General features: G+C 49.0%; 2 protein-coding genes across 2 annotated transcripts; one reads left to right on the top strand and one right to left on the bottom strand.

Moving 5' to 3' along the window:
* Positions 1-329: 329 nt before the first annotated feature.
* Positions 330-13,510, top strand: LOC125515396 (pentatricopeptide repeat-containing protein At1g20230-like). The gene is made up of 4 exons (XM_048680866.1): positions 330-2,447; positions 5,296-5,443; positions 6,046-6,277; positions 13,012-13,510. Exon 1 carries the CDS (start codon positions 360-362, stop codon positions 2,346-2,348), a length of 1,989 nt encoding a protein of 662 aa, XP_048536823.1. The 5' UTR covers positions 330-359; the 3' UTR covers positions 2,349-2,447; positions 5,296-5,443; positions 6,046-6,277; positions 13,012-13,510.
* Positions 13,475-15,777, bottom strand: LOC125515387 (subtilisin-like protease). Its single transcript, XM_048680855.1, has one exon. It carries the CDS (start codon positions 15,774-15,776, stop codon positions 13,497-13,499), a length of 2,280 nt encoding a protein of 759 aa, XP_048536812.1. The 5' UTR covers position 15,777; the 3' UTR covers positions 13,475-13,496.
* Between the last annotated feature and the right edge of the window lie 10,687 nt (positions 15,778-26,464).

The raw sequence follows: 26,464 nt of genomic DNA, 5'->3' as shown, positions 1-26,464 counted from the left end.
TTAAGTCTTGCATGTATTTTAGAGATAACAAAAAAGTATGTCTACAATGAGTTATATTTTAGCTTTATCTTCAATAATTAGCAATTCCTTAAAACATGATGAGACAAATTATGTTAAGAGATCATCTTTTGTCTTATCTTAAATAAAAGAAGACAAACCTTTTTTTTATGAGTTCTCTCTCCTCCACCTTCGCACTACTAAAATAGCATCATTGTACATTACATCGGACGTCTACCATGCTTTGGATCGAACGGACAAGGAGTGGTTTGACGGGGAGCCAAACATCAGTAGTCTGATGCCCCATCTTCAAAACTTGTCGAGTCGATCAATCAGCTGGCACCAAAGTACCAACCAAGCCAATGTGCCAACACTCCAACACCCTTCTGCACTTCCTCCGCCACGTCTCCTTCCCGCCGGACGCGCACCTCCTGCCGTCCGCGCTCAAGTCATGCCCCGCGCAGCCCCTCGCCCGCGCGCTCCACGCGGCCGCCGCGGTCTCCGGCCTTGCGGAGGATCCCTTCGTCGCCTCCTCGCTCCTCCACACCTACCTCCGCCTCGGAGCCACCAGCGACGCCCGCGGCGTGTTCGAAAGAATGCCGGACAAGAGTGTCGTCGGCTGGAGCGCACTCATCGCCGGTTACTCTGCACGAGGCGATGCCAAGGCCGCGTGGGGCCTTCTGGAGCGGATGCGGAGCGCCGGCGTGGAGCCGAATGTGATCACCTGGAATGGACTGGTTTCCGGGCTGAACCGGAGCGGCAGCGCCCTCGACGCTGTCAAGGCACTTGTGAGGATGCACGGGGAAGGGTTCTTGCCGGACGCCACCGGTGTCTCGTGTGCACTCTCTGCGGTCGGGGATGTGAAAGAGGTCTCGGTTGGCGAGCAGCTGCATGGATATGTGGTGAAGGCAGGGTGCAGGCTAGATCAACATGTGGTCACTGCGCTCATCGACATGTACGGCAAGTGTGGGCGTGCTGATGAGATTTCTCACGTGTTCCATGAGTCCAGCCACATGGATGTTGCTACCTGCAACGCTCTCGTCGCTGGGCTCTCTCGGAACGCCCAGGTCTCTCAGGCATTGTTGCTGTTCAGCGAGTTTGTTAGCCGAGGAGTCGAGTTGAATGTTGTGTCCTGGACCTCGATTGTTGCCTGCTGTGTGCAGAATGGGAAAGATTTGGAAGCGGTGGATCTTTTCAGGAAGATGCAGTCAAAAGGGATCGAGCCAAATTCAGTCACGATACCCTGCGTATTGCCAGCATTTGCCAATGTTGCTGCTCTTATGCATGGCCGGTCAGCACACTGTTTTTCTCTTAGGAAGGGATTTCTTCATGACGTTTACGTTGGCAGTGCGTTGGTGGACATGTATGCAAAGTGTGGCAAGGTCAGGGATGCGAGGACGATCTTCGATGCAATCCCGTCTAAAAATACGGTTTCGTGGAATGCGATGATTGGTGGCTATGCAATGCATGGGGAGGCCGCAAATGCTGTGCAGTTGTTCTGTTTGATGCAGAAGTGCAAACAGAAGCCCGACCTAGTCACATTCACCTGTGTCATTGGTGCCTGTGGCCAAGCTGGCCTGACAGAGGAGGGGCGTCGCTACTTCAGTGAAATGCAGCATAGTCATGGCATTTCCCCGAGGATGGAGCATTATGCATGTATGGTTACTCTGTTAGGACGGGCTGGCAAGCTTGATGAGGCATACGATCTCATAAATGAGATGCCATTTGAGCCAAATGGTTGTATTTGGGGGTCCTTGCTGGGCTCCTGCAGGGTTTATGGAAATGTGTTCCTGGCCGAAGTCGCAGCAGAAAAGCTATTTGAACTAGAGCCAGAAAATACCGGCAACTATGTCCTGCTTTCCAACATTTATGCGTCTAAAAAAATGTGGGACGGGGTAAGTAGAGTGAGGGATCAGATGAAGAATATGGGATTGAAGAAAGAAAAGGGTTGCAGTTGGATAGAGATCAAGAACAAGGTGCACATGTTGTTTGCTGGTGACAATTCACACCCCATGATGACTGCGATAACGGAGAAACTAAAGCAGCTTACCATTGAGATGAGCAGGCTGGGCTTTGCACCGAGCACAGATTTTGTCCTACATGATGTGGAAGAACAAGAAAAGGATGATATCCTTGCTGTGCACAGTGAAAAGCTGGCTGTTGCATTGGGCCTCATAAGCACGAGCCCAGGAACACCCCTCCGGGTGATAAAGAACCTCCGGATTTGTGGTGATTGCCACGAAGCAATGAAGTTCATATCATGTTTTGAGGGGAGGGAGATATCTGTTAGAGACACCAACAGGTTTCATCACTTCAAGGATGGGAAATGTTCTTGTGGGGATTACTGGTGATTTTGCCTGCCTTGACTTACTGTCTGTTCAACAACTTGGTGTAGAAGGTGAATGAGCATGCATGTCCCCCTACCTTACGGTGGATATTGTTTTCACGAGGTAATGTAAAATTATTATATGAAAAGTAAGAAACAGAATCCAACATGCGGACCTGTGCATTATATGCAGAGCCTAAGAAAAGTTCACTCCTATGCTATGTTGGTAGAACCAGGGGTCCTACCGGATCTGCTCCGGAGGTTGTAGGGGAAGGATGGAGTGGGACGGGGCGATGATCGGGCGCGCCGGCGGCTGGGCGCCGTCGCGTCGGAGGGAGATGGCGGCGGCGGCTAGGGTTAGAGGCGGCTAGGTTTCCGGCTCCTCTGGGAGCCGGGCAATAGGGATAATAATATTCTTATTGCTTAATTCCAAAAAGAGTCTTACAACCTATATTTATAACCTAGATAACTTGCATAAGAATTAACCTAAGATAACTTGCATAAGAATTAACTTAAGATAACTTGTGGGCTAAGATTGCCCGGTGGGCCTAGCTAAACCGGCCATAACACTTCTCCCCGCCTGCACAAACAGCTCGTCCTCGAGCTGTAAGGTGGGGAAGTGCTTGCGGAACTCCTCGAGGCGATCAACCAGCGTCAAACACCTTCTCGACAGCTGGGGCGGCCAGGTCGGCGGCGTCGGCGTCCTCCGGAATGTAGTCTGCAACCTCCAGGTAGAAGAGTCGTGGGCAGGCATGGCCGGGCGTGTACGGCTCGTCGCAGTTGAAGCACAACCCTTGATGGCGACGCTCGAGTAACTCGGCTGAGGTGAGCCGGCGGAACGGGCGCGCTGCGGTCGTGGTGAGGGGTGCCGCAGAAGCTTGCGCAGGCCGACCTTGCGCGGAATCCGGCCCGGGTAGCGACCCAGCGGTCCGGGACGGTGATTCCTGCTGGATGGCCACCGCGCGGTGCTCGAACGCGCGGGCGTAGTACATGGCCGACTGGAGATCCTGGGGTCCCTGAAGCTCCACGTCCACGCGGATGTGATCCGGAAGTCCGCCGACAAAGAGGTCGGCCCGCTGTTGCGCCGTCATGCCCGACGCATGGCATGCCAGGGCCTTGAAACGGTCGGCGAAGTCCTGCACCGTGGAGGTGAAGGGAAGGCGGCCGAGCTCCGCCAGGCGGCTCCCGCGAACCGGAGGCCCAAAGCGAAGGAGGCAGAGCTCGCAGAAGCGCTCCCAAGGGGGCATGCTGCCCTCGTCCTGCTCGAGGGCGTAGTACCAGGTCTGGGCTGCACCGCGGAGGTGGTAGGATGCCAGCCAAGTGCGCTCCGACGCGAGCGTGCGCTGCCCACGGAAAAACTGCGCACACTGGTTGAGCCAGTTAAGCGGGTCCTCCATGCCGTCATAAGTGGCGAAATCGATCTTGGCGAACCGTGGCGGTGTCTGGGTCGGCGCGCCATGGCCGACCGGCTCGGCGGTGCGGAGCAGTGATGATGACGGTGCCCGGTCAACGGTGGGAAGGCCGTCATAGGCCCTCGCGGAGCCGAACGAGGCCCCAGACTGCAGCGTGGGTACCGGTGGGTCCCCGGCCTTTGTGTAAACTGGCGGTGGCGACGTCCCGGTTAGCCAGGCCGGGATCGGGGACGGTGACGGCGGAAACCGGACCTGCTGGATCGGAAGTCCTCCCGGTGTGGACTGGCCCAGTCTGGAGCTGGGCGGCGGCGGTGGGAGCCGGACCGGCGCGGTTGGCGCGGCTGGGGCCGGCGCGGGCCACTGCGGCGGTGGGCCGGGCGCGGGAGGCGCGGGTGGCGCCGCGAGAACCGGCGCGGGCCACTGCGGCCAGGATGGCGTTGGGGTGGGCGGCGGCTGGAGCGACGGATGGGCCCCGGCGATCGCCGCGGGTACCGAGTACCAGGGCAGGTGCAGCAGTGGCGGGGCCCGCCGGTGTAGCCCGCCTGGAACGGCAGCAGGAGCGTCCCGCTCGGGCCCGACGCGTTCTGGATCGGCCAGTGCGTCGCCGGGTGGCTGTAGGCGGGGGGCGTAGCCGGCGGGGTGGTGTGCGGGCCGGCCAAGTACAGGGAGATGCCCTGGACGGCCGTCACGAGGTCCCGCAGGGTGCTGGTCATCTCCTCCGGCGTGAAGACGGAGGTTGTCGGCGGCGCGGAAGTGACGGGGGCCGGCAACGCGGAGGTGATCGGGGCCGGCGGCGTTGGGGACCTGGCGGTGGTCATCAGGGCGGTGGTGATGATGGGCAGCGGCAGCGTGGGTGTTGATGACGACATGATCGAACCCGAGTCTCTGGATACCAAATTGGTAGAACCAGGGGTCCTACCGGATCTGCTCCGGAGGCTGTAGGGGAAGGATGGAGTGGGACGGGGCGATGATCGGGCGCGCCGGCGGCTGGGCGCTGTCGCGTCGGAGGGAGATGGCGGCGGCGGCTAGGGTTAGAGGCGGCTAGGGTTCCGGCTCCTCTGGGAGCCGGGCAATAGGGATAATAATATTCTTATTGCTTAATTCCAAAAAGAGTCTTACAGCCTATATTTATAACCTAGATAACTTGCATAAGAATTAACCTAAGATAACTTGGATAAGAATTAACCTAAGATAACTTGTGGGCTAAGATTGCCCGCTGGGCCTAGCTAAACCGGCCATAACATATGTGATGTCTCCAGTTGCAATTTCAGTTTTTCTTAATACCATGTTGCTACAATTTTCGTCAGTCTCGGTTTTATTAGCTAATCATTCTGATCTAAAACACACCATTATCTGGTGTTTTCCAAAGGAGAACTTTATTTCAACTCTACACACAGTCCTGTCTACACGCCACCATGGGCAGTTTCACCTTGAGTTAGTTGTTTTATCTAGAGACTGATTGGTATCCAAACAAGGTCTAATTTCCTAGTCAAGTTCTTAGTTATATATGGAATTTGTTTTAGTATAACCCTATGAATTTTGTAGTCGTTCAACCTGCAGATTTCAGAAATACATTGGTGGAATACTTCCATTGGAGAGACTCAGTTGGAACTTGGAGTTGATATTAATTTTGTAAATGGTTGAAATGATTAAATCCATGGAAGTGAGACACATCAGCTTTCGGAGGATGCATCAAATAGAAAAAAAGGTATCGTTTACATGCTTCTGTTTACACGTGACACTTGCTGAAGGAACTTAACATACCTTGTTTTAAGTTAATAGCATCATCAGTTCTCTGTTTTCATATTTTTAATATGACATGCTATTCACCAAATGAATGCTTGTGCCTAGATTCTTCTAGTCGTTTGCACACACCCAGTTAGTGCCACGATGGGCATGCCATACTCTTGTGCAGACATGACCAAAAAACCTTGCAGTAAGATACCATCTGTTTTGGATTCTTTATTATCTCCGAGGGATTTTTAGACACTGACAACTTCTTTAGCATATCTTATCCTTCATTTCTTCATTCAGCTTTTATGGTTTGTATCTCTCTCAACATTTTTTAACTAGCTCATGCTTGCCAGATTCTATTGATATTCTCATTTTTTAGCTTCTATCTATCACATATTTTTTCAGAAATTGTGGCGGGGGCTTTCATGATTTTGATGGATCATTCTACTATAGTAGGGTTCTTAAGTGGGATAAGATAATCAAATTCACTACTGTTGACACGTAGATATATACTTTAAGGATTATACTGATCAAACAGCTTGTTTGTTTCTTCACCGATGCCATCAATCCAAGCAGGAAATTTAAGCTTGACTTTGGAGAAGCATTCAATATTATCGAGCACGACACGATCATCAGAGTCATGGAGCATATGGGCTTTGATGCAAGGTGGATTGGATGGATTAAATCCGTCCTCTCCACTGGTACCTCCTCTGTCCTACTTAATGGTGCCCCGGGGAGGAAAACTTTCAAGCTATCATCAATAAGGCTTGTGCTTGTCACCATAACCTGCTTCAACTCCCCCTTCCAGGTACTAACAGCATCTTCCCTGTTTGGCAATACACAGATGATATGCTTTTAAGCATGCAAACATGTTCCCACTAACTGCTGTCTTAAAAGCCTCCTTGAATCCCTTGGACAGTCCACTGGTCTTTGAGTTAATTTCCAGAAAACTTGCCTTCTTCCCATCCATGTTTTGGAGGAAAAATGCAGCAGTTAGCTGGCCTCTATGGTTGCCGCATTGCCAATTTCCCCTTCACCTATCTCGGGCTTCCTCTTGGTCTGAGCAAACCTGGAATCAGGGACTTTGATCTGATTCATAGGATGCAGCAGCTCTTAACTTCTTGCCCCTCCTTGTCTTTTGGTGGGAGAATCACAGTGGTAGGAACTAGGGCCCTACCGGATCTAGGGCGTAGGTTGTACGGGAAGGAGGGGGAAGGGCGAGGGCTGGTGCGCGGCGGCCGGCGGCGTGGCGCCGTCCTTGCGACGGGAGCAGCGGCGGCGAAAGCAGGAGGCGGCTAGGGTTTAGGTCTCCCGGCTGCCTAAGGGAAGCCGAGCAAATATTGATTGCTTCTTGCTTGATGAGATTGATACTTCTCTCCTTATATAGAGAGGTTTACTTGACTCCTAAGCAAACGATCCTAATACGATAAAATAATTGGCTAAGCCCCTAATTAAGATACTTGGGCCATAACCCATTGGGCTAAGCCCCTATGCCGGTCATAACACTTCTCCCCGCCTGCACAAACAGCTCGTCCTCGAGCTGTAAGGTGGGGAAGCGCTTGCTGAACTCCTCGAGGTGATCAACCAGCGTCAAGCACCTTCGCGACAGCTGGGGCGGCAAGGTCGGTGGCGACGGCGTCCTCCGGAATGTAGTCTGCAACCTCCAAGTAGAAGAGTCGCAGGCAGGCGTGGCCGGGCGTGTAGGGCTCGTCGCAGTTGAAGCACAACCCTTGGCGGCGACGCTCGAGTAGCTCGGCCGAGGTGAGCCAGCGGAACGGGCACGCCGCGGTCGCGGCGAGGGGTGCCGCGGAAGCCTGAGCAGGACCGACCCTAAGCGGGATCTGGCCAGGGTAGCGACCCAGTGGCCCGGGACGGTGACTCCTACTGGACGGCCACCGCGCGGCGCTCGAACGCGCGGGCGTAGTACATGGCCGTCTGGATATCCTGGGGTCCCCGAAGCTCCACGTCCACGCGGATGTGATCCGGAAGTCCACCGACAAAGAGGTCGGCCCGCTGCTGCGCCGTCACGCCCGACGCGTGGCATGCCAGGGCCTGGAAACGGCCGGCGAAGTCCTGAACCGTGGAGGTGAAGGGAAGGCGGCTCCCGCGGATCGGGGGCCCAAAACGAAGGAGGCAGAGCTTGCGGAAGCGCTCCCAAGGGGGCATGCTGCCCTCGTCCTGCTCGAGGGCGTAGTACCAGGTCTGTGCCGCGTTGCGGAGGTGGTAAGAGGCGAGCCAGGTGCGCTCTGAGGCGAGGGTGCGCCGCCCGCGAAAGAACTGGCCGCACTGGTTGAGCCACTTGAGGGGGTCCTCCGTGCCGTCATAGGTGGCGAAGTCGATCTTGGCGAACCGCGGCGGTGTCTGGGTCGGAGCGCCGTGTCGAGCTGGCTCGAAGGTGCGGAGCAGCGAGGCGGGTGGCGCCTGGTCGGGGGACTCCGGGTAGGGACCCGTGGAGCCGGACGGCCCGCCGAACTGCGTAAACGGGGTCGGCTGCTCCGGAGCCGTAGTGTAGACCGGCGATGGCGACGGCCCCGCCGCCCACGCTGGTAGTGGCGACGGAGAGGGCGGAAACCGGACTTGATGGATCGGTAGTCCCGCTGGCGAGGGCGCCCCTGAGTTGGGCAGGGGTGGCGCCGATGGTTGCAGCGTCGGCGGCGGAGGGTGGGCGGTCGCGTCGGTGGCCGCGGGGGACGGCGGCTGCAGATACCACAGAGGGGCCGCGGCCGGAGTGGACCCGCCTGGAACGGCAACAGCGGCAGCCCGGTGCAGGCCGACGCACCCTGGGTCGGCCATGGCAACGCCGGGGGCCCGGCCTGGAACGGCAGCAGCAGCTGCCCGCCGTATGCAGGCGCGCCCTGGGACGGCCACGGCAGCGCGGGGTGGCCGTAGGCAGCGATCGGCGCAGCCGACGGAGGTGCGTACTGCCCAGCCATATACTGGTGGTACTGGTTGAGGTGGAGCCCTTGGACGGCCGTCATGAGATCCCGCAGCGTGCTGGTCATCTGTTCCGGCATGAAGACGGCGGTCGCCGGCGGCGCGGACGTGATGGGTGCCGGCGGCGGTGAGGAGCCCGCGGTGGTGACCGGGCCCGATAGCATGGAGGCCCTGGCGGTGGTCATCAGGGAGGATGTCATCGGCGCAGTGGTCATCGGCGCGGAGGTGGAGACGGGCAGCGGCGGCGATGGTGTTGACGAAGACATGATCGGACCCAAGTCTCTGGATACCAAATTGGTAGGAGCTAGGGCCCTGCCGGATCTAGGGCGTAGGTTGTACGGGAAGGAGGGGGAAGGGCAAGGGCTGGTGTGTGGCGGCCGGCGGCGTGGCGTCGTCCTTGCGACGGGAGCAGCGGCGGCGAAAGCAGGAGGCGGCTAGGGTTTAGGTCTCCCGGCTCCCTAAGGGAAGCCGAGCAAATATTGATTGCTTCTTGCTTGATTAGATTGATACATCTCCTCTCCTTATATAGAGAGGTTTACTTGACTCCTAAGCAAACGATCCTAATACGATAAGATAATTGGGCTAAGCCCCTAATTAAGATACTTGGGCCATAACCCACTGGGCTAAGCCCCTATGCCGGTCATAACACACAGTCACAAAAGCTGTCTTTAGCGCTCTTCCCTCTATTTATATATGCTCCCTCAAGTTGCCTGAAGGGGTTATTGAAATTATAGATAAAGCCAGGCGCCCCTGCCTCTGGGGGGAGTCTTGACGATATTCTGGATATGTTCCGCCTCCCTCTTTCTTCAAGCTTTTGATGAATTTCTGATCCTCAGAGTCATCCTTTAGAATCCTCAAAATGATCCTGCTGAGTATGACACTTGGAGTTACTCTTGGGGAAATAATGCTACTCCATGAAAGCTCCCAATACTTTTTTTTAGGAACTGACACCATTGCATCCCTATATATTAAGTAGGAGAAAGCAATAAGCATCCATGCCTTACAAGTTACAACACGAGGGTGTTACAGAGTAGGGGGAAAGAAAAACAAGGAAAGAAAGCTTTAGTCTGGTTCTGGTTCTGGGGTATTTTCAGTGTCCGATATCCAATGTATGGAAAGCACCGGTTGAGAAATATCTTGCTTGATCAGATGAAGAACCTCTAGCTCAGGAAGGTGGCGCGTCTGGAATACCCTGCGATTCCGTTCCTTCCATATATTCCAGCAGGTGTATATGGCAGTGGTGATAAGCTCTGGATCCAAAGTGCATGTCAGGTCGTTCCACCAAGCTTCAGAGGTGGTCGCGTTCTCAGCGTTGTGGGTGAGAACAGGGCAGTTAGTCCAGTTGGCAACCAACATCCAAATGGATCGCGAGAAGGTGCATCTCAGGATCATATGGAAAAAGGAGTCCCATCCTCTTGATCGCATAGGTGGTAAAATTCGCTGTGCGGGATCCCCTTGATGGCGAGGTTTTCATTCGTAAGAATCCTTCCGCACAGCCAGAGCCACATGAAGAGTCGGCATTTGCATTCAACCTTGCAGCGCCACAGCTTGTCGAATCGGGATGTTGAGTAGGAGCCCAGGAACTGAGAGCGGTAGGCAGAGCTAGCCGAATAAACCTTTGAGGTGGTAAAATTCCAGCAGATAGAGTCGTCGATCTCCGGCTGCAAATGGATTTGCTGCAGCTGCAACCAAAGGGCAGTGAATTGCCTTAGTTTGCAAGGGAGACGTGATGCGCTGGAGGCCCGACATCCATCTCTGGGATTTGATTGCGTCACCACCGCGACATTTTTCCTTGAGCACAGAATGAAGAGGCCCGGTGCCAAATCCTTAGGGAGCAGCTGTTGAGCCACCGGTCATTCCAAAAGGACACCCTTGTGCCATTGCCAATGGAGATGGAAGTGGAGGCGCGGAACAGAGCAAGATCATCCTTGTCACAGGGAATATGAGAGCCTAGCCACAGTCTCTGTCTGCCATCCATTCGAGCCATTTCCATCGAAGCCTGAGCGCCCTGTCAAAACGTTTGATATCCATGACGCCCAGCCTGCCCATGTCTTTAGGTCGACAGACGGCGTTCGAGTTAACCAGGCCAAACCGACAGTTGCGTCCGGCTTAGACCACCAGAGGAAGTTCCTGCGCAGCTTGTCAATTTGCTTAATGACCCAAGAATCAAGCTTGAAGACCGTGATCAGGTAAGTTGGTATAACAGACAACACTGAGTTCACCAACCGCAGTCGTCCATCACTGTTGAGAAGCTTTCCTTTGCACTTCTGCAGTTTTGCAGCTATTTTATCTAGGACCGGTTGTATTTCAGGTCACGTGATCTTCCTGAAGTAAAGTGGTAGTCCAAGGTACTTGCATGGGAATTGCATGACGGGGACAGGAAAGGACCTTAGCAGTTGGGGGAGATCAATGTTGTCGCAACGAGCTGTGAACAACCCACTCTTGTCCAGGTTGGCAACTAGCCCTGAAATGGCGCCGAACTGAAGCAACAATTGCTTGGTACCAAGAACATCTTCAGGCATGGGAGTGATAAACAGCGCTGCATCATCCGCGTGAAGGCTCAGGCGCGGATTTGACGGAAGGAGGTTGAGGGGAGCCAGAACTCCATCAGCACGAGCTTTCGCGAACATACAGTGCAGGGGAGCAATGACCCAAGTGAACATGGGAGACACATACAAGAACTCCATCAGTATGCCCAAGAACTCCATCAGTATGCTTCTGCTCGTTTCAACTGGATTTGGTCCTCTAAATGTTCTGCCAAGCTAAAGGGTTTTGCATGGCTCCTTCTCAATGAAAGATTAAACACAAGAGATGCTACAAAGAAAAACTTTCGGGTCACAGATAATCACAGTAATGAAGTTAACTCTGCTATATCTTCGTCTCAGATGAGATCCTGGAATCTAGTGACCGTATTTTAAAACTGTCTGGTAGGACTAGGGTTCCTACCAGGCCTCCGGCGCAGATTGTATGGGAAAGGAGGAGGGGGACGAGGGCTTGAGCGGGCGTGTGGGCGGACAGAAGATGATAATATCTTTATTGCTTGATTTCAACGTTGTCTTACAACTAGTATTTATAACTTTAGCCTAAGATAACTTGCCTAAAATAACTTGCCGAAGATAACTTGTGGGCCAAGCCCCTAATACTAATGCCCGGTGGGCCTCTTCCTAGTATAGACCAAACCGGTCATAACATCTCTCCCCGCCTGCGCAAACAGCTCGTCCTCGAGCTGAAAGTCTGGATAGTGTTGGCGAAAATCCTCACGCTGCTCCCAAGTAGCCTCCTCCTCCGGAAGGCCCGCCCACTGAATGAGGACGAACCAGACGCCACGACGGAGCTGTGCCTGCAACACCTTTGCCGGCTCTGGAAGAATGCGACCATCGGCGGTTGGCGGAAGCGCTGGAGGAGCCGCTGGTGGCTCGCCACGAAAAGGCTTGAGCAGCCCCACATGGAAGACGTCGTGGATGCGAGCGCGGGCTGGAAGCTGAAGACGATAGGCCACCTTCCCAATGCGCTCCAAGATAGGGAAGGGCCCGGCGTAGCGAGGCCCGAGCTTGCGCTTGGCGCGCGGGTCAAGCGACTGCGTAGAGCGGTGGAGAAGACGCAGCCACACCCAGTCACCCACCGCGAACTCCGCCTCGCGATGATGATCGTGGTAGTAATGCTTGGCCAGCTGCTGGGCCTGAAGGAGACGCTGACGGACCTCAGCAAGCATCTCATCGCGGGTGCGGATAAGGTCACCTGTCCGAGCCGTCTCCGGGTCTACCGGTAGTATAGGCGGGGGCGGTCGACCATAGACCACCTCAAACGGCGTAGCGCGCAGGGCGGAGTGATAGGAGGTGTTGTAGCAGTAAACTGGCATCTCCCTCAGCCACAGCAGCATAGTTAACCCTGCTATATCTTCGGCTAAAGCTGCTCAGCTGCCTGATGTATTTAGAAACAAATGAACACGGAGATTTTTGGCAACATTTGGCCCTAGCATTTGCTCCAAGTTTCAGTTCTTCAAAAAAGGTTGTCTCCTCACCTTTAGGATGTCTTCAGAACAGCTGATTTGTCAGATAACCTTCATTGTTTATAATTAAATTAATGTTTGAGTACTCATTACAGTAGGTTCTTAATACTGTGGCTTTTCCATTTCCAATCAAAGCTGATTGGCTTGTTTGAGCATCTTATTAGAAAATTATTGTTTTTTTTTGAGAAAATAGAAAATTATTGTTAAACCGTCCATTTTTTACATTTTATTTCCAAGAAACCATTTTATTGACTTTGGCCATAGATTTTTTATGACTTCCACTCCCCATTGCCTAAAACTTTGTTGTTGGAACGGAGGGAGTATATGCCACTTTTACCTTATCCCGTCAGCAATGTAATTATCTTCAGATTCCTGGATATCTCTTGTGAAGCTTCCAAAAAATCATTTGGAAATTTATTTTCGTGTGTGCATTGTTAACTTGCACGACTGCACCAGACATGTCCTCTCGGTGCCTGGATTTCCCTTTCGTGTATTTATTAAATCTTTTGTTGGGAAACGATCTAAACTGCACTACACATGCCATCTCAATGTGCAACATGTGTTGCTGATTTTCTCATTGTCTGGTCATTTTGTAACAGTAACACATCATTGACCTTCCAGTCCGAGTTTTGGTGTTCAAATCTTGCCCAAGCAGAGCACCCATGGAGGCACAGCAAGTGACAAGTGTTCCTCGCGATTTCGACAAAAGAAGTGGTGCTCTCAGTTTGCAATGTACTCCCTCCGTTCTAAAATAAGTGACTCAACTTTGTACTAGTTTTAGTACAAAGTTAGTACAAACTTGAGTCACTTATTTTGGGACGGAGGGAGTATCTCTCAGACAGAAGCTTGATTGTGCTGGCAACTTGAGGATTTTGAGTAGTGATATTTGATACAGTAAAGATACAAGGTTATCTCAGTGACCTCCTTTGATAAGTGCCCTATTTGTGTGATTGCATGTTTGCAATCGGGACCTCAAGGAGTAGTGCTAGTTGGGAAGAACGATAATGTCTCCATGTTGTGAACTGTATGGATACTTGTGCTTATGCTAACCAGGCTGGCTGAGTACAACGAACGCCTGACAGAATCATGTCGGGACAACCCTGGCGTCCGCGATGATCGGGCTCCGCACCACGTGATCTTCAGACACCCAGCGTAGGCTCCCCTCTGCCAGCTGCCCGGCGTCGGCGTCGCCTCCCCTGCTGCTCACGGTCACCGTGAATGTCTTCTTCTCCATCGCCGACGTGAACTCCAGCGCCTCTGGCTCCACCTTCACCTTGAGCCACCCGGGCACGTCCAGGTGAGCGGTGTACGTCGACATCGCCGGCCCCACGTTTGTCACCGTCCGCTTCGCCTTGAACGGCTTCTCGGAGAGTGGCACCAGTATCGCCGGGTAGTTCAGCTGCGCCTCTGGTATGGACCCCACCGCCGCGCACGTCAAGCTGCTGTTGCCCGTAATAGTCTTCATGGCCGGCTCACCGAGCAGCCCGCAGATGTAGGCGCTGTAGTCGCCGACGTCGAGGTCGTAGACCAGGCCCGGGTCCACGACCTTCGCCGCGTCCACGTGGCCGGCGCCGATCGAGTAGAAGCTCGCCTTCCGGTGCTCTTCGTCCATGATGGGGTGCCCCGCGTTGTCGGCGGTGCTGGACGTGGTCATGATGGCCGACTTGACCGCCGACGGCGACCACTCCGGGTGCGCCTTCTTCACGAGCGCCACGATGCCGGTGACGTGCGGCGCGGCCATGGACGTGCCGGAGGCAACGTTGTAGCTGTACGACTCCGTGCCACCGATAGGCACCATCGACGGCCACGCGGCGAGGATGTTGAGCCCCGGCGCCATGATGTCGGGCTTGAGCACGCCGGGGCTGGCCGCGTTCGGCCCGCGGGACGAGAAGGCCGCGACGATGGGCGCCGGCTTCACGTGAACAATCGAGCTGTTGAACAGTATCGTTGCGGTGTGGGCGGCCGCCGTCGAGCCCACCCTGGCGTAGCCCATGATCTTGGCGCCGTCGGTCGCGGTCACCTGTGACATTGGGAGGTTATAATACTTCTCTACCACGATGGTGTACCCGAAGTCGGCTTCGTTGATGAACACCACTCCGGCGCCGCCTGCCGCCTGGACCGCCTGGATCGAGTTCAGCGGAGGCAACGGCGTCTCGGTGTCGCACACGACCACCTTGCCGGTGATGTTGACGCCGTCGAAGTAGTCGCAGTAGCTGGTGCCCTGAGGGTAGTAGAGCGGGTACGCCTTGGCGCTGAAGCGCTTGTCCTGCGTCAGCGACTCGCCGTCGAACGCCTCCCCGTCGCCGAGCCGCACGGTGGCTCGGTAGCTCCGGTCCACCGACCCGGCCCCCACGGTCAATATCCACGGCGCCTCGTTTGACAGCGTGGAGGGCGTCGGGCCGCTGTTACCGCCGGCGCACACCACGAGGACGCCCTTGGACATTACCCCGAACGCGCCGATCGCGATCAGGTCCTTGTCCAATGGTATGGAGGGGCCGCCGAGGGAGAGCGACAGCACGTCCACGCCGTCCTTCACCGCCGCGTCCATCCCGGCCAGTATGTCGGACTCGAAGCATCCTTCGCCGTCGCATACCTTGTACATGGCCAGGTGCGCGCCCGGCGCGATCCCGGCGGCGGTGCCCCTGCCGAGGCCGAACGCCGAGACGCCGTCCACGAAGTGGCCCGCCGCGGTGCCTGCCGTGTGCGTCCCGTGCCCGACGGCGTCGGTGGTGTCGTTGCCGCTCATGAGCGACACCAGGCCGACGAGCTTGTTGTTGCAACGCACGGGGGCCTGGCACTTGCCCTTCCACCTGGCAGGCGGCGGCGGCATGCCCTCGTCTCCAAACGAAGGGTGCGAGGCGGCGATGCCGGTGTCGAGCAACCCGACGATGACGCCCTCGCCGTAGTTTGTGGCGTTCCAGACGCCTCGCTTGGCGTCCAGGCCGAGGAACCCCGGCGTGCGCGTCGTCATCAGCGGCACCCTCCGCTCCGGGAAGGCGCGCACGAACCCGCGCTTCCTGGACACCGCTGCGAGCTCGTCCTCCGTCAGCTTTGCGGCGAAGCCGGAAAACACGCCCGTGTACGAGTGGCGAATGGTCGGTGCGTCGCCGCCGGCCGTCCTGCCAGGGCGCGACCCCGGCCGCAGGAACGACTTGTGCCATCTCCGGTGCGCGGCTTCGTCGGCGTGGTGCGCGTGCGCCGGAGGCTCGACGAGCACTACGTAAGTTCGAGCGGCTCCATGGTTGAGGCTGGTACTCTGCCTCGCTGTCGCACCGCCTCCGCCAGTGATAATGCTCAGCGTGGGTGTCGCGCTCAAGACGAAGACGAGAACGGACGCGAGGAGTAGTGCCGTCAGGTGAGCCATGTCATCTACCGATCTACGAGAGCATGCAAGTATGGGCATGAAAAATATTTGGCGCAAGCGATGCTTATATACATTTCTCAAACTGTGTTCTAGTTTGGCCACTCTGTATTCCTACATGACTGGCATCCATGCATGATCCCACCAAAGATGCAGTGCGATGTGGATCTCCTTGGAAACAGGGACATACAGAATGTGTGCATGGTTTTGTTGCTTTCTGGACTCATAATGTAACTGCATCTGTTTTTTGTTTTGTTTTGCTTGCATGTTTTGTGTGTGACGCGACAATTCTGATCCTCCATTTCGGGCGGAGCATTGCTTCGGCATCTCAGTGTATGATTCTTGTTTGCTTAGCAGTTTTTTTTTCAAAAAAAACTTTCCATCTATATACCCCTCAAAAAAAACTTTCTATCTATCCATCATACATTATGACAGTGCAAAGAACACAAAAGATGCTCATAAAAATAAGGTGTACGTGCGTATATATGAGCGCCTCAGTATGTATTGTGTTTAAAAAATAACAAAAATTACATACATATCCGCAGACCACTCAACGGTGATTACAAGCACTAGAGCGAGCGAAGGCACGCTGCTATCATCATCCCTCCATCACCGGAACCAAGCAAATTTTATTTTAGTAGATAGTCTAAAAGTCATTGGGCTAAGACCCCGAAAGATCAGCGAACAACAACCGCCGCTCATAAAAGAGAAGTGTAGATCGGAAGGACCCAACCTGTGAAGACATGAATACAAACGAGGACCGGATCCATGCAAATCCACCAAAAGACTAACACCGACCGAATCCCGCGGGATCCGTCGAAGACACACCTTCACACGCCCTCCGAGGATGCAAAACGCACCGCTAGGACGGGGACTAGGTGGGAAGAATCTTATTCTATCTTCAGGAAGTCGTCGTCGCCTCACTTTTCTGAATAGTACTCAAACCCTAAACAGATAAAAAAAACACCTAAAAATGAAGCATGAGCCCTCTTAACGGTAAGGGTTGGGATCCATCACGCCTCCATAGCCATAAGAACACAGGAAACGAACAAATCAACAGTGCCAGCATAAAGCGAAGAAACCTTATATGCCTCGGAGCCTTCCTTAAGCAATTCCCATCATGGCGAAAAGATAGTATGCATTTTTAACCTTTTGTGAAGGTGAAATCGTCCACCTTCATTTTTACAGAGTAATATTTGCAAATTCTTTGGATACGCCGTATCTTTATCTGTGTCTATACCAATATAACGTCATCACTCATGTTTGACTCAGCATATCCTCACACTTCCAAGTATTTTATCCAAAGGATATGGATTAAGTGAAAATTACAGGAAATTTCAGTCTTAAATTAGTCTTCCATTGGCTCCTACATTGCTGCAGCTACCCTGTGCCTCGTCCTGCTCTCTCGCCGCTCTTGTGTCATGCCTCTGCCTTCAGATCTGCATCATCAGAGCTGCTGTTCGAACGCAATGCAGAATAGGACTCAATAGTCAATACGTGCTCCACGAGGGGAGCTCCTCGTTGGCGCATTAAGCGCCCCGAAGACTAACTGGCGCTCACGCGTGCCCCCTAACGGCCTGTGGCCCATAACTCGCTCGAGCGCTACTGTTTCCTCCATCGCTCTTCCTAGACATTGAGCGACCAACCGTTCACCACGACGGGATGCTTGCTACCCTTTTTTTCCTTTGCATTTTAAGCCCGTGCTGTGAATAAACACCTGTTGTCTAATAAAACCGGCTACTGTTTTTCTATTAATTTAAAAAGTTCATTAATTTGGAAAAAAGATTTTGATTTATAAAGGTAAATTTGAAACATGTTTAACAATTTCACAAAGTTGGCAAATTTGCAAAAAAAATTCATGAATTCGAAATACAAAGTTTGCAAAGTTGAAAAGTTCATAATTAGAAAATTGTTCCCAAATTTGGAAAAGTTCGTGATACTGAAATTGTTTCACAAAAATTTCAAAATGTTTCCAAACTTGAAAACTTCCTGAATTTTAGAAATCTTTGAAAATTTCAGGTCTTTTTTACAAATTTTAAAATTATTAGTTACTGTGAAAATTTGTTCATTAATTTGGGGGAAAAATACCAAATTTGAAAAGGTTCATGAATTTAAAAGAGTTCAATAGTTTTACAGAATGTTCGCGAATTTGAAAAAAATAAATTTGCTACAAGGACATGAATTAAAGAAAAAAGTTCACAGCTTTGAGATTTTTTTCGTGAATTTGGTAAAAGTTCACCAGTTTATGAAAAAGTAAAAGAATTTGGAAAGAAATGAATTTAACAAAAAGTTTACGAATGTAAGAAAAAATCACAAAATTTAAAAAGTTCAATTTTTTTAAAAATTTCTGAAATTTGAAAAATAATTGAGTTTGAAGAAATTCAAAAAATTTAAGAAAAATTTCTCAAATTTGACAAAAGTACATGAATTAAAAAATGAATTTGAATAAAGTTGATGAATTTAAGAAAAAGTTCCCAAAACTGAAAAAGTTTCATGAATTTTGAAAAGAATTGTATTTGAGAAAAGTCCCTGAATTTAAGAACCAGTTTACTCACTGTGTTTTCTCGGTTTTATCTTCTGCGGATGTTTTGTTTACTGAAAATGGCAGTTACTGGTTTTTTAAATTGGAAAAAATGTTCATGGATTAAGAAAAGTTCACGAGTTGAAAAAAGTACATCAGTTTGAAAAACATTATCTCTAATTTGACTAAAAAATTCACGAAATTGAAAGAAGTCCATCAATTTGACAAATAAAGTTCTTGAATTTCGAAAATGTAGGCGAAATTGAAAATGCTCATCGATTTGAAGAAGTGCAGACATTTGACAAAAAGGTTTAACAATTTGAAAAAAGTTGACACATTTGGAAAATTTTGTGAAATTAAGAAAATCTCCGTGAATTAAAAAAACATTTGAACATTTTAAAAATTTCACAATTTGAATTTTGTGTGTGTGAATTTAAGCAAATACAAACTAAAAAAGAGACAGAATAAAAAAGAATAAAGCTGAAAGAGAAATGTCCAAACAAACTAGAAACCAGACAGTGAAGGCGCACAACAAGAACAATGTACAACGTAACTAATCACAGTTGGTTACACCTCGTGCAAATAAACGATGTGTTCAAGAATTTGAAGCCTAGTTCATGTACCTATTCTTTGAACGATAAAAGAAGAAAATGTAAATGGGCCAAGCCCAGGACGGAGTGGGGGAGGGGGGGGGGATGTGTTCGGTTTGTGGAATACATTATAACCGACGCTGAGGGCGCCAGATAGGAGTTGGGCTCCATGATCCGGCAGCTATATCTCGCTTATAGAGAGATGATAGGTCCCCTCGCCTAAAGCTTTCCCGCCATGCGGCACGAATGTCGGCCCCGTATATCATGTTTTCTCGGTAGTTTGTTCCTTCATTCGTTTCTTATCGCTGCTTTTTTCATCTTTTTATTACTTTTTCGTTTTCTTTTGTTTTTTCCTCTAAATTTTTATTTCTTCCATGGTTTTCTTAGGTTTTTCTTTTTTTCTTCATTATAATTTGTTTTTATCTTGTATTTAAAAGTGTATATAAAAATGTTTATCATGTATTTAAAAGTGTATATAAAAATGTTGATAAAGTAAACAAAGTGCAGATTGTACATTAAGTAAAAGTAGAAATAAAGATATATATTTTAAAAAAGTTAATTTAGTATTTAAAACTTTAACATGTACATAAAAAGTTTCCAATATATAAAAAATGTGTATTGTGTGTAAATAAATGTTTATTGCCATTAAAACATGTTCAAAAATATTATAATCATTTTATTTATACATGTTTAGTTTTTCTAAATACATATTAAGAATTTTATGCATATTTAACATTTTTAAATACATGAAAAATATTCTTTCCATTTGTATACATGGGGAACTTTTTTTCTATACACATTTAACATTTTGAAATGCTTGATTAAGTTTTTCAAATTCTTAATTAGTTTTTTTTTAATGCTCGATTAACATTTTTTCATACACGTTGTATGAATTTTCTTATACATTAGAAACATTTTTATACATTTTGTATTATTTTATGTAAAGTGATTTTTGTATTCTATATATTTAGAATATTTCCAAATATAAAAAAGTAAAAAACATAAATCGGAAAACAAAAAAATATTGCGATAGAGACAAGAAAAAATGTCGATTAATGCACGCTGGGCCAGCCCATTAGCGCAGGTGCTTCAAGTGAGCGCTCCTTCTGTCTCATGTGAAGCGAGGTATAGTTACGGGCTAGTATGGAATCTGGTTAGTAATATTATGATGGCCCATGGAGGAATAGGGATGACTGCTGTGGGGACGGCCCGCATTGCAAGTCTTGGCTAGCTTCAACGGGTTGTCGGTTTCATAGGAAACATTGATTTTGCGATGAGTGTGTCACTCATTTGGAATCAATTAAGATACTCTTTGAACCTTGGAACACTCTTGTCGACAAATGTATCTAGCGAACTACTGCGTTTTTACAACATAATCAAATGACTCGTTCGTCGTTTGATCCTGATCGTGCGGGGCGCACTCGCCTACCCTCTTTCTTGATTTTCTGGCTTCGGTTTCACACGATCTTTTTGGCATTTCCCTCTCTCCTGATTTAACTCGATCATGATTTTGTGTGATCCAAATTTGCACGTGGACATAGGGCATGTGAGCGTTGATCATGATTTTTCCCTTCACATTAGCAGTTTTCATACTTGATGTGGACCCATAGTTCATCTGCAGTTTTATAGCCCCAAAAGTCATGCTAAAGCCAGGAATTGAACTCAAAACTTAAATACTGAGATCTTAGTTCACTTGCCAACTTCCCCACTACATGGTTCTTATCAAGTTCAAAGGAAATCCATTATTTGACCATCTTCGTCTGTTCCAGACTTCATTCAAACATACCTCAATAATTTTCTGTATAATAGAATGATAATTTATGAACCGTTGACCTAATAACTCACGTACAAGCAACATGGTAATTTTGAGGGGACGGGTAGTTTTTGAACATAAATAACATGATAATTTACACACCACAAACCAGATAAATTATGTACAAACACCTTGGTAACTTTCACCTGAGGAAGAAAAAAGTTATTGAAACATTTCCCAGTAACTTATGTCTTAATACCATGGCAATTAATGCATTGCAGACCTGATAATGTACATACAAACACATTGATAACTTTTCACCTATGGAGAAAAGGTTGTTGAAACATACACCAATAACTTTTTTGTCTAAATAGCATGGTGGTTTATGCACTGCAAACCTGATAATTCATATATAAACACATTGATAACTTTTCATCATGGGCGACAAAAGTTGTTGAAACATACCCCGGTAACTTATGTGAAATAACATGATAATTCACGCACTACCACCCGATAACTTACATACAAACACATTGATAACTTTTCACCCATAGGAAAGAAATTCTGGTAACATACCCCAGTAACTTCAGTGTAAATAGTATGGTCATTTATGCACCTCAAACCTGATTGCTACCCTTCGAAGCCCCTCGAGCGGCCTAACCCTAGCTAGTTTGATAGGCAAAGCTACCCACTTTGACTTTCGACGAACGAAGTTAGACTAATGGACTTTTCTAACTGGTTGTGCTATGTTAGCTCATAGGAACATTTTAAAACAAATTTTGAGCGCAAATTATCAAAAGATTCCCTCCGGGCTACCACGTGGCAGTTTCCCGAGTGTTGGTGGTAGTGTCGTCCGTGAAGGGGGTCACACTCTGGGAGCTTTGTGTTGGGTGTTTGAACCTCCCATCACACTCTTAGACATGTAATAGGACAAAATTCAAAGTTTGGTGGGATTTCTACCCTCCGTAGACCCCCGAGCGGCCTAACCCTGGCCAGTTTGACCAGGAAAGCTACCCATTTGATTTTCAACGAACGACCTTTGATCAATGGACTTTTCTACTTAATTGTGCTAGGTTATCGCATAGGAACATTTTAAAACAAATTTTGAGACCAATCTATCACAAGATTCCATTCCAGCTACCATCCATGGTAGTTTCTCGCTCTAAGTGCTGGCAGTAGTGCTGTTCGTGAAGGGGGTCACACTATGGAGCTGTGTCGGGTATTTGAAACTCCCACCACACTTCTATACATGTATGAGGACCCAATGCAAGTTTTGGTGGCATTGCTACCCTATGAAGATACCCGAGCGGCCTAACCCTAGCAAGTGTGACCGGGAAAGCTACCCCCTTTGGGTTTCTCTTTTGTAGCAAAACAAAGTTATAATTAAATATTTCATACTAAACACATGATTTTTGAAATCCTTGAAACTTTCTGATGCAAATAGATATAAACTTTGGCTCATTTGGCCAAGGAATGAAAAACATACAAACAAATCAAAACAAGAGGGTGTTATCGGGAAATTTTGAAACAAACATGATTCTAGTCTGTTAAAATTTCAAAACATAGTATACCAATAGAATCCTTTCCAGATTCTGATCCAAAAACATATGAAGTTTGTTAAAATCGATGCAAGTATGAATTAGTTGTGTTTTTTTACTAAGTATAAGGACCTATTTGCAAAAATACACGAGGTCACATTTTAAACGTTTTCAAAACAAAAACAAAGCATATATTCATACTCTATGAAAAATTCTACCCCAAATTGACATATAATCTGCATATGTTTAAGTTTAGCTAACTCAAATTTCAGACCCTCAAATTCAACCTTTTTAAAGAACATAAAATATTTTTTTTAAAATTCTCTGCTGACGTCCGCCTGTCAGAGCCGTTGGCATAGCTGTAACGACGACAACCTTTCGTCAGCCAATGGGTTGTATGCCAACGTCCACTGTCGGTGTACATTGGTTCTTTGCCGATAGCTAAGGTTTGCCGACGGCCATCGTCGGCTTATATGGGTGATTTGCCAACAGTCACCGTCGGCAAATCTGGAGCTTTGCCGACGGTCTGAATTTGCCGATGGTTTTCCAGATTTGCCGACGGTCTGGATTTGCCGATGGTTTTCTGTTTGCCATCGACTTAGCTCGTGGTATGCCAGCGGCCCCGATAAAAAGCCGTCGGCATACCTTTTGCCGTCGGCATATTCATTGTTTCCTGTAGTGTACCATTTTCTCAAAATGACACTAGAGATCCATCATATATAAACATATTAGTTAATTGTTTTGCACGAACTAATTAAGCAAAGAAGGTGCAAGTAGTAGCTACACTGCATGTGCGTCTCCGATCCAATATGGTTGTGACTAAGCCTTTTGGAATTTGGTTGTGGCTTGTGACACACATAATCCACATATTTAGTAACTTACACCAGTTTCTACTCTCTAGCAGTCAACTTCATTATAGCCAGTAGTGAAGTTTCTCCTCATCACCTCAGCATCTAGACAAACTAAAACAAACATAACATGACATTGGAGCGTACACATTTTTTATGAATTGAGTACAATATGTTTTCATGTAATCATAAGTAGTGATGATAGTAGAAAGATTAAGCCTACACTTAGGAAGGGTGTTATCAATCAGTTGCCAGCTGCCACTTCGTGTTGTACACAACATCACCATCGTCTTGAAGGGTACTCCTGGAACATGTCAGCCTATTACAATTTTGCCAAGGGCCATATCCTATATATTGATCCCACGGTAAAAGAAGTTTTGGAACCTTGTTACTTGTGGAGTGTTCACCTCAAATCTCCCACTAATTTAATGATTCTTCCGTTGCAGTCCTAGAAACAACCTCGTTTGGGATGCTATCGAATTCTGTGTTAGCAAGATCAACCGATACGATGTTCGCCTGCAAATGTCGGGTATAAAAGATGCATTTAGATTTAGGTTGCTAATGTAGTCGCTGAATGAAATAACTATACGTGTAGTTGTATTGATGTACCGTTGGTGGATCGTGCAGTAACCACATGTAACGAGCAGGTGCGTCAAACCGATTGTCCAACATCAAATAGTATGCAACTGTCGTCTACCATGGAAAACATCAGTTAGACAGGTATTTCCGAGAGGAAATAAAAGCAATATCGTCTAGCTAGTCTAGAGAGAAAAACAACAATATCTAGCTAATCTAGAGAGAAATGTGTCACCACATGATCGATACTATACTTGGTTTTCGACTCCTCTGTGCAGGAACTCAACAAGGTTATTATTGTCCAACCCGACCATCATCTTGACAACCTGTTCTACAGTTTGGACACAAATCTGGTGTAAGACAAGACACAAACAAATTCAGTATTCTGATATGTAGCAAGGGCTAGATAGGGATTGGGGGAGGGGGTGATTAATTAAGCTATGGGTGACATGATTTGCCTTGAAGATTTGGCTGGCAGCATGTAGATGAGGCGGCATCGCGAGGTAGCGAGGGATGGAGTGTTGGAGCCATGGGTGTTGACGCACCTCGTCGATGCTCATTCGCCTCTCGGGGCAAACTTGAAGCATGCCTGAGATGAGCGCCCTCGGCCCTGCCGATATACCATGTGGGATCCTCACCCTGCCACTCTACAAATCCCCCAGAGAGTAAGATGAATCAATCAACAAAACCGATATTATAGATGATGAATTCCCAAGCAGAAAAACAGTACTCCCTCCGTAGAAGTAGTAGACTAGTAGTAGACACTCACGGTGATTTTCCTCTTGATAGCGGGCTCATCGGGGCCATCGAAGGGAAGGTAGCCACAGAGCATGGCAAAGAGGATGACCCCGCAGCTCCACATGTCCACCTCCGGACCAAGATGCCTTGTCGTACTCGTATCTGTCCGGTCGGCGCACACCTCGGGGGCCGCGTAGAGCAGGCTCCCGCAGTCCGCCCCCGGTTTCTGGACGGGCCCGAAGAAGTCGCTGAACCCGAAATCCGCCAGCTTCACGTTCTTGCCGGCATCGAGCAGGACGTTCTCCAGCTTGAGGTCGTGGTGCACCACCATGTTCCGGTGGCAGTAGGCCACGCCAGATACTAATTGCATGAACATGCGGCGAACCTCGGCCTCGTCCAGCCCGTGGTGGCCGGAGATGACCTGGTCGCAGAGTTCCTTGTAGAGCTCCCCCGACTCTGCCAGCTCCATCACGATGCACGCCTGATTGCCGCCGTTGGCAACGACAACGGCGGCCTCGTAGAAGCGAATGACGTGAGGGTGGTGGCGCAGCAGCCTCATGATCCGGATCTCCCTCTCCGCTCCTTCTTCCACCGCAAGATTAGCATGAAATATCTTGACGGCGACGTCGCGGCCGGTGAGGCGGTGCCTGGCCGGATACACGTCAGCGTAGGCGCCCCCGCCGATGGTTTTTGGCTCCAGCTCGTACCATGCATGCAGGTGCCGATCCGCGCTGGTACTGGCTCGGTTAGTTGAGGCGGCCATTGCTGGACTTGGAGCTGATCAGTGTTTCCATACACGGACCGTACATATGGGGTCCTCTCCCTGTTACACTAGCTAGCTCTTGTTGTTACCAAATATATAGATAGTAGCTTATTAGTGGTCAGGTGATTGATGGGGGGACAATGTGAATAAGTTAATTAACCACGTATGTATACATACATAGACGACACAAGAGCGGCGTCCGCGTCTATTCGCCCGTCGGAGGAAACAACGACGAATCAATATGTTGGCACTGTCACAAACTCTTGTAATGAACACCATGGAACGTTCGAGGGGATTCTCATGCATGTCAACGAATTAAAGGTGAAAGCAACATGCAGTAATATACAAATTGATTTTAAAGGGATGCAAGAGGAGTATTTTATATAGGGTACGATGTGGGACGCCAAATAAATTAGGACGAGCGAACTCCACAAGAAATTATCAGCCGCAAATGTTTTAGGTGACATTTTTTTTGGTTACGAGGGAATGACAATCTCTTCGAAGCAACGTGGCAGTTTCTTCAGAGAAGGCAGTTTTAATTTTAAAATTGCTGTCGTTTGATCTTTGCTCACAATTAAAATTGCCATCAAATGGCGTTTGCTTGCCACCCCTCTCCCAGCTTCGTTGGGTAACATTACCACTTAGTTTTTGCTTCTTGGAGGTGTCTTGGTCTAACGTGCATGCATACAGTAGTAACTTAACTTGCAAGTAAACATGGAGACCCATCTCTGCTAGTTCTAGAAACTTTCATTCATGCAGTAGATTAACTGGTTGTATATTAAGTAGTGACGATAGACAACCCTAGGTGCGGTGGTGTTTTCATCAAGGAAAGGCATATACAAAGGATTCCTAAGTCCGAATTAATTACAAAGAAGTTGAGACAACCCCCCTGGCGAAGTAAGGTTAAAAAAACTAGAGGACCAATTATGCCTTTGGCGCAAAGGCCAATTATAACCAAAAAGGTTTTTTCTATGAGGAATTGTAACCAAAAAAGTTAAGCAAGGTGCCAAGGTATGAGCAATATGTTTTATTAATGACTCGTAAAGCACCATGACTATGAATAAGCACAAATACAAATATACTAACAATCATATGCATAACCACATTAACAAACATACCCATAACCACATCAACATGTACATACAGGCGATGCGCTTCGTTGTTATCTAGCACATTAAAGATGAGTTTGCTCCGTGGATGCTCGCAAGAGTCGGTAAGCATGCTAGAGGTGTAAGTTAAGTCTCTTGTAAGCCTACGGTCGTATGCTTTTATTGGCACTCATGTAACATTCTTATGCAACTCTATCTTAATACAAAAGGCACACGATGCTCTTGCGTGTTCTTTGAAAAAAAACACATACAGTC

The sequence above is a fragment of the Triticum urartu genome, chromosome 1, assembly GCF_003073215.2.
Source record: "Triticum urartu cultivar G1812 chromosome 1, Tu2.1, whole genome shotgun sequence".
NCBI lineage: Eukaryota > Viridiplantae > Streptophyta > Magnoliopsida > Poales > Poaceae > Triticum > Triticum urartu.
The sequence above is the reverse complement of the archived record's forward strand: the minus strand, read 5'-3'. Positions and strand labels throughout refer to the sequence as shown.